The sequence below is a fragment of the Lupinus angustifolius genome, chromosome LG15 (assembly GCF_001865875.1).
Source record: "Lupinus angustifolius cultivar Tanjil chromosome LG15, LupAngTanjil_v1.0, whole genome shotgun sequence".
NCBI lineage: Eukaryota > Viridiplantae > Streptophyta > Magnoliopsida > Fabales > Fabaceae > Lupinus > Lupinus angustifolius.
In genome coordinates, this window is record NC_032023.1 from 680,838 (window position 1) to 689,424 (window position 8,587).

The 8,587-nt window shown below is 32.8% G+C and overlaps 1 protein-coding gene across 1 annotated transcript; it reads left to right on the plus strand.

The window, feature by feature from the left end:
* Window positions 1,304-8,457, plus strand: LOC109328030 (cytosolic endo-beta-N-acetylglucosaminidase 1-like). The gene is made up of 11 exons (XM_019561273.1): window positions 1,304-1,823; window positions 3,357-3,494; window positions 4,009-4,118; window positions 4,206-4,317; window positions 4,410-4,517; window positions 5,365-5,477; window positions 5,720-5,801; window positions 6,038-6,118; window positions 6,890-6,939; window positions 7,325-7,460; window positions 7,685-8,457. Exons 1-11 carry the CDS (start codon window positions 1,323-1,325, stop codon window positions 8,384-8,386), a joined length of 2,133 nt encoding a protein of 710 aa, XP_019416818.1. The 5' UTR covers window positions 1,304-1,322; the 3' UTR covers window positions 8,387-8,457.

Consider the following 8,587-nt stretch of genomic DNA (forward strand, 5'->3'; position numbering starts at 1 on the left):
TACCTGTATATTTGCATGTTCAAACACATAAAGAAAATAAATGACAATTTTTAATTTGAATTTTCTAATGGAAATAACAAACTGAAAGTCTGAAATACGATATCATATTATTTTTATTAAAATAAATATTTTAAAATTTATAGAAAATGAAAAAATACGATTTTTAATGAAAAATGGAAATGAAATCATTACACTATATGAGTTTTTTATTATGAATATATTTAAAAGTTATAAAAAACTTGAATTTGAAATTTGATTTTTTTTAATTATAATAAAGAAAAATTGAAATTAAAAGAATCTGAAATATTAAAATTTAGTGGTAAAAGTGTCACAAAAATTTGATGAGGTGAAAAATACAATTATTCTTAGATTAATGGTAGACATTAAATAATATACATAGATTAATGTAAAGAAATAGTTTAGATGTGAAAAATGATTTCAATCTCATCTAATGTTCAGTGTCTATTGCATTTTAACATAACAAAAACAAACCCTAATTAGTATAAACTATTAACGTATAAAATATATAAAAAGTAATGATGATGTGATAAGGTACATAGTAATAACATAATATGTGAGGAGAAAGTGACATGTGGCGTGAAAGATTTCTTTTTATTATATTGTTAATAATTTTTATTATATTATTAATAATAGATAGATGTAAGATTTCTTGGTCAATAGTCATGCTAATTCAACATTTTCTTCAGATTCCACCCATAGAAATATTGTAACAAAATCCATCTAGTAGAGTATGAAAAGGTAAACTTTTTATTGTGAACATGTATCGTAACAAAATTATGAAAATGTCTGTGGCTAGTGTGAGTATTTTTGAAAAACTTATTTCATATCTTAGTAATCAATTTTTGGTAAATTTGATTTTTAAATTTTCTTAAAATTAATGGCTCAAATATGAAACAAGTTTTTCTCGTGAAATAAGTGAACTCCTTTGCTAAAAAAAAGTAAATTTCAAAAACACATAACAATTGTTATTTACAATAAATTGAAGTTAAAACTTCTATACTCAACTTTTCAGATATCATGTAACATTTGAAATTATCTTCTTAGATCTACAAGTATCCTCCCTCAAAATATCTAACCAAATGTATAAGACCATAATACTTAAACATGTTACCTAGATCTAAAAATCACATGTCATAACAATACCTTACAAATCATATCTCATCTAATAAAATTATAATATATTTTTTAACAACTTAATTTTATTAAATAGAAATGAAACATTATTTGAGACACAATTTAAATTCCTAAAAACAATCCTAGTCAATATAGAGACAAGATTTCATGTACAATGTTTGAGTGGAATGATTGTAATATCTGAAATTCTGAAACGCTATATAAATCGACAACTCTTGATCCATGTTCGTAACATCTTCCATTTTCTGCTTCAAACAATCCAACGTTTACTCACGACTATGTCAAACCCAAAACCAGAACCTTCACCACCACCACCACCACCACCTTTTGATCCTACAAAACCTTCACTCCCAATTTCTTACCCAATAAAAACTCTTCAACAACTTGAATCTCGTTCCTACTTTGATTCTTTTCACTACCCATTTAACAAAGCCACTTTTCCTATTCAAAATGGTTCTTTTGGGCTTCCTAATAGGAGAAGAATGTTGGTGTGTCATGATATGGGAGGGGGTTATTTGGATGATAAGTGGGTCCAAGGTGGAACCAATTCTGATGCTTATGCAATTTGGCATTGGAATTTGATTGATGTTTTTGTTTATTTTTCTCATTCTTTGGTTACTCTTCCTCCTCCTACTTGGATTAACACTGCTCATCATCATGGTGTTAAGGTACCCTTTTAAGTGCTTAGTTATTAACTTTTTATTTATCAAATAAGCTTAAAAAGACTTTATTTTTGATCTTATTTGATAGGTTATTGGATTAAGCTAAAAATAACTTTTTTTTGTCATGAGCTTATTTGACAAACTTGTTGAAATAAGCTAAAAGAGTTTATTTTTGTAAGCTATTTACTCGAGCCCAAATAACCTATCTACAAACCAACAAAGCATTGTTATAGTGGTGTAAGGCTCTGTTAGATTCACAGGAGTGACTCTGGTTGGGAATGACAGACACGCACCCGAATGAGATTAGTTGGGCTAAAGGGATACCCTTGACAGTACCAAAAAATAAGCTATCTACAAGATGTTCCAAACGCCCCCTTAATGTAGTTCTTATTGTTATTTATATTATTCCTGAAGCTGGTTAGCATGTAGATGATTTGAGACTACTTCAAATGATGGAATGTTTGTTCAGGATTTCATGTCATGAGTGATTTCCATCATCCATGGAGTATCATTAGCTTCTGAATGATGAAAATTTGAAAACTCATGTGGTCCCTAAATGTGCATTTTTATTATTGAAAACCTGACCCTGATGCAGCGTGTTCACGTGTCGATATTTGGGACTAATTTAAATGATGAAATGAACATTTAGGACCTCATGAGTGATTTCCATCATCCATGGACTAATATAATATAACTGAGTTGTATCATTCAAGAACTATTTTTACCATTTACTCTCTCTTTTTTCTGCTTTTTTGGGATGCTGATGATAATCTTTAACTATTTTAACTTGAATGACTTTGCATAAGCTATAGTTGTTTACTTTGCTTAAAGTCGTTGTTTTTGTTAAAGTACACATTTTAGATGATTATTATGGATGAGCTAATGGTTTTGTAGCCATAATTGTTGTCCTTGTGCCGCAGAAATAGGACATATTTTTTTCATTAGGAAGTGTTTCTTCTACACCTGGCCTAGACTTGGTTAAAACTGAGTTAGTTTTGGTTAACAAGGTTTATCGTTTGGTTAATGGACTAACACTGCGTTTCTGAATTGGTTTCTTTATATTTTAGGTAGATTTTCTGTGAAAAGTCACAGTCCAACACTAAATGTTTTGGCATTATTATTAACTATTAAGTTTGTAGCTACATGAAAGTTTGGCTGATAATTAAACCACACATATGAACTCACAAATTTTAACATGCTTTTTCTTTTGTGCTTGACTATGAATCAGTTGCTAAGGTCAATTCTATGCTTACAACGTTGGTTTGGTTTAGTTTATTTGAGATTGTATCGTAAATGTAAACTTCTTTTCTGTATCTTTTAGGCAGCTAAGGATTTAAGGTATTTGTGTTTGTTACTCTTTTGCAGATGTTTCTGACATTATTTGTTGTTCATGCTTCAATCAAAATAAATATTTTGTTCCATTGCATCATTAATCTCATAAATATTACATCATTAATATCATAACTAATTTCGAATTAAATAACTGTAGAAACACCTATTTGAACTTCTTCGGCTTTACTCTTTCCTTTTATGTTTTAGGTGTTGGGGACTTTCATCACCGAATGGGATGAGGGAAGGGCTGCCTGTGATACACTGCTTTCAACAAAGGAGTCTGCACAAATGTATGCAGAACGTCTCGTAGAGCTTGCTTCTGCTTTAGGCTTCGATGGGTGGCTAGTAAATAACCCGTTACTTCTCTGTGCTTATTGGAGTTACATACATTTTTATCTCAATTTATATTATCTAAGTAGATTTCTCATCACATTCATGAAGTTTATTTATGAGCAATAAATGAACTGTTGGACTGCACGAGCATCGCATCAGATGCTCCACATGTACATATAGTTCCAAACTCGTTCAACTAGAATGACCTGAGTTTAGGTTCCACGAAATTGGTTCGCACGTTGAAGGTGCATGGTGTTTTGTCTAAATACTACTCAAATTGAAACAACAAAAATTCTCAAGAAAATTGTGAAGATTTTACTAGAAGAGTAAGTAGGGTTTGATTTTTAACTAAAGTTTGTAATATCTATTTTTTTCAAAAGAGAAATATATCATTGGAATTTCTGAGTGGTCTTTCTAAAAAGAATATTTAGATGTGTGCCATGCATTGTCAATGAATCGAAATTTTGAAGAAAAACCTATTTGCTCTATTCATGTCAGTGGTTCAAATAGTAACATTTAATTGCAGATCAATATGGAGGTAAATTTGGACAAAGGGCAAATTTCTAATTTGAAAGAGTTTGTAAATCATTTATCGATAACAATGCATTCTGCAGTACCTGGATCATTAGTCCTTTGGTGAGTACAAAAAAAAATGTTCCAGCAATTCTTTGTTGCAGTGCATGCATGGTACCAAAATTTGACTGTTATTTCTTGGTCATGTAGGTATGACAGTGTTACAATTGACGGTAAGCTGGATTGGCAAGATCAACTCAATGAACATAATAAGGCGTTCTTTGATATATGTGATGGAATATTTGTAAATTATACATGGAAGGTATTGCTTATCTTCCCTTGGAATGCTTTATCTAATGTTGATGTGTAATCAATCTCTGTTTTCCGTAGTTAATTTTATTATGTACCATGTAGGAAGATTATCCAAGGCTCTCTGCTGTTGTTGCCGGTGATCGGAAGTTTGATGTGTACATGGGAATTGATGTATTTGGAAGGAACACATATGGTGGTGGACAGTGGAATGTGCGTGATATGTGATATACACGTATTTTTTATATATAGCAATGCATTGTATGTCAGCTATTCCAATTTGGACTTGTTTGGAAATCAAGTTTTAGCTTCCGAACTCCGGAGTGGAACATAGACCGGGAACTGAACTTGGTCAACTCGAGTTGTTTGTATATTACTTAGTGAAGTGCTTATGTGATATTTAATTGACATAGAAGACAGCCTGCAGACTTTGTTGTGGAAGTTATTTGAATATTATAACTGATTTCACAAAAGTTTCTTATAACACATGGCACCCTTTCCTGTTGTGAAGCGGTCAACCTTTTTCGGTGGAAGTTGTTGGTTCTTTGCTTTCATAGACTTGGGACATGATTTAATTATTTAATGTGACTTCTTAGCAATAAATAGGCAATGATCTGCTAGTATTGCACAGGAGTACTTGTGTTGCATCGAAATTGCACTTTTTGTTCTGTCAGACTCTTGACTCCGGTGAACAGATTCCTTAAAAGATTATTTATCAAAAACCTGCATGTGTGCTTGATGCTATACATAGCAGGTCCTAAGTCCTGATAAATGGTGAAGGTTGTGTTAGGCAGTCGACAATCAACGTAAAATTTGTCGAGTCTCTATGATATGTTTGTTGTTGTTGTTGTATTTTTTTTTAATTACTTATGAAAGAACTTGCTATTGGAGTTTTGTGGGACATGAACTTGCTAACTTTGAGATACCAAATAGTTTTCGACAAATGTAGTATACGACTTGTTAAGTGAATAGGATATGTCAAGAGTTATTTCCCTTATTTTTTGTAATTATCTCGGTATCATTTAAAGTGTTTCCTTTACTCCATGTTATGATGTCTTAGGCAAATGTTGCTCTTGATGTAATAAGAAAGGATGATGTCTCTGCTGCAATATTTGCTCCTGGATGGGTTTATGAGACAAAGCAGCCACCAAATTTCGAGACTGCTCAGAATAGGTAAAGTAGCTATCTGTGTTACAGTTCCCAAAGAATTATTGCAATTTTTCCTTTAAAAAGTTGATATAATATCACAAGATGAAATTGGTTGAATAGACTTTTTATTGAGTATTTGGATTTGTGTCTCGTTTTTGTGTGGTTTATGGTAGTGAGTTTCAATTGCGTGGTTAAAGTTTCTTTTTATATTAATGATGGAGTTGAAACTGTGAATATCGTACTATGAATTTCTTTTTATATTGCAGTTGGTGGGGTCTTGTGGAAAAATCATGGGGACTACTGCGAAATTATCCTGGAGTGCTACCGTTCTACACAAATTTTGACCAGGTTAACAATTGTAGTTATTGTACTAGAATTTCTTGTTTCCAACTTTAGCTCAGTGCACATTGAGATGCCAAGGAAGAGATGAACATTGAACAACATAAAATCTACACTCTGCTGCATGGTAGCTTAAAAGCCTAAATAATGACCCCAACAATAACAAGCTTCCGAGCAATCTCACTTTAGATCAAATACTTAGATATCCTAGATTTCAAATGTTGAGCATTCTTTGTTACTTTTAGGGCCGTGGTTATCATATTTCAGTTGATGGAGACAATATATCAGATGCTACTTGGTGCAACATTTCTTGCCAAGGCTTTCAGGTAATGTATATGCCCCCCTTTTGAATTCTTTGTTAATAATTTCTAAGATTACGGGCTAAGTTTAAGTGACATCACTTTAATAACTAGAAAACTAAGTTCAAACCAACAAGGAGCTGGTCTAGTGGTGTATGGTCTTACTGGATCTCCAGGTATCGTATAAGGCTAAAGACCAAGGTTCGATCCTTGGGAGAGACACTTGCTGAGAGGGGCAGTCACGCGCCCCAAAAGGGACTAGTCCCTTACTCATAGTGTGTGGAGGATACCCTCTTGGACAGCACCTAAAAAAATTAAAGAAGAGAAAACTCAGTTCAGTTAAATAAGATGAATTTTTATCATTGGAAAAACATTCATAATATGATCTGAGATCTTCAAGTCCATTTTGATATTGTTTTTCAGATTACAAACTTGTTTTCCTTAATCAAAACTACACAATATACTGGAGTTGCCTTTTAGTCTGTGATCCCGTCGTTGATGTTTTAGAATCTTACGAGTCTTATTATTTCTGCAGTATTTGTTAACTTTGGAGTGTTCCTGGTACCGAATTGTACTAGCCGGCTGGCCGTACTATATTAATAATCTATCTAGATAATTAGTATAAATAAGTGTATTAGGTTAGTGTTTTATATCACAACATGTACTATTATCAGTATTATGTTAATAGTACTTCCTTTTTCTTCTTTTTTCCACCCTCTTTCTAGAGTTTCAACTACCAGTTGCAGTGATACAGATTTAAGAGTTTTATTGCATTCAAATTCTCGTATTTGTGTGCAGCCACTCCTTCAGCTTGCTGATCCAACAGATTCGATTCAAGTTCTAGTAGAGTAAGTGATAGCATGCATTCAATATTTTAGTGTTTCCTTTTAACTTGAAAGTATGACATAATGCACATATCACATATTTCGTCTGTTGAAAGCAAGTATTCATAACAGCATACGGCTAAACTCGGTTTCATTACTTTCATGTGTGGGAGAGGGTCTTGAAGAAGATTCGTATACTTTCTTTTTCGTAATTGAATTAGGGAGACTTATCTTGATAAAATGTGATTTATTACTATACATTTTGCCTCAATTATGTGGCCAGGGTGAATTATCTGAATATCGAATGCCTCCTCTATTATTCATTTAAAAATGATATATTGAATTACCACATTTCGAATCGAGTTCTTACAAGATCTAAAGTGTCTATTGTCTTCCTTGCAATGTGCAGCTTGAAGGAATCATCATATTTTGGAGGGGGGAACCTTACATTCGTAGGGTCGCTTGAAGAGCATGCTTACTTTGAAAGAAAAATCTTTCAAGGAGAGTTCCTTTTAAGCGAGTTGCCTATCCACTTCGTTTATTCCGTAAGCTATAACTTATTTATCATAATTGCTTTAAATCACATCGATCAATTATTCTTGAGTTTAAAGAATTCCATCATATTCATAGCTTTCAAGAGCTGCCAAAGTAGGTGGTTAACCGTGGTTCTAAATTGCAGTTTCGGTCATGCTGCATTTACCGCAACTGCATATAATTGCGGAAATTGTGTTTGATATCTACTTCACAACTTTGTCCATGACAAATGTAGGTGAAATCTAATGGCAACTCTTCACTGGGACTTAAGCTTGAGTTCACTTCCTCCAACAACAAAAACATGTCTATACTTCTGGCTTCCGAAGCAGCAAATAAATTCTCTAACAAATTCAGCAAAATAATCACGGTGCGTGAACAGAAGAATATTTCCCCCGGATGGGTTCTTAACGAAAGTATAGTTGCAAGGAACGGTTACACACTAAAAGAAATCCATGCAGTTTGCTATAGATCAGATCACAATGATAGCACCGTAGCTTCTCCATCAGATTATTCGGCTGTTCTTGGTCATATCACAATCAAACCATTAGGCTATAAGCCCGATTTTCCAGCATCTAAATCGTGGCTAGTTGATGGTGAATACATCAAATGGACATCAGGTCCTCAAGGTTCAAAGATCCTTAATGTTAAACTTTCATGGAAATTGGAAGATGGAAATGATTACTATATATTTCCAAGCTACAACTTGTATTTGGTGAAACTATCAAAAGAAGAAGAATATAGTAATCAAGGTACTACAATAGAACATGTGAAAGAGTACCTTGGAGTAGCACATGTAACATGTTTTTATGTTTCAGACATTGAAGTTCCTTCTGGAATTTCTTGTCTCAAATTTATAATACAAGCCTGCAATGATGATGGAACAATTCAGGAATTTGATGAGTCTCCATATTATCAATTAGAGGTTGAAGGTTCATAAATTTATTATTAGATTGTAACATTTTTCTCTTATAAATTATTTCACCTATAATATTTGAAGGTTGTATTTTAGATTTGGATGTAACAGCTACTTATGCAGCTTATGCTGCAGTGAACATTAAAACATCACATAGCAGGTTATGCTTAATAAATTGATGCTTCTCATAGCATTAAAACTAGCTTGACTCATTGTAAGTTTAAC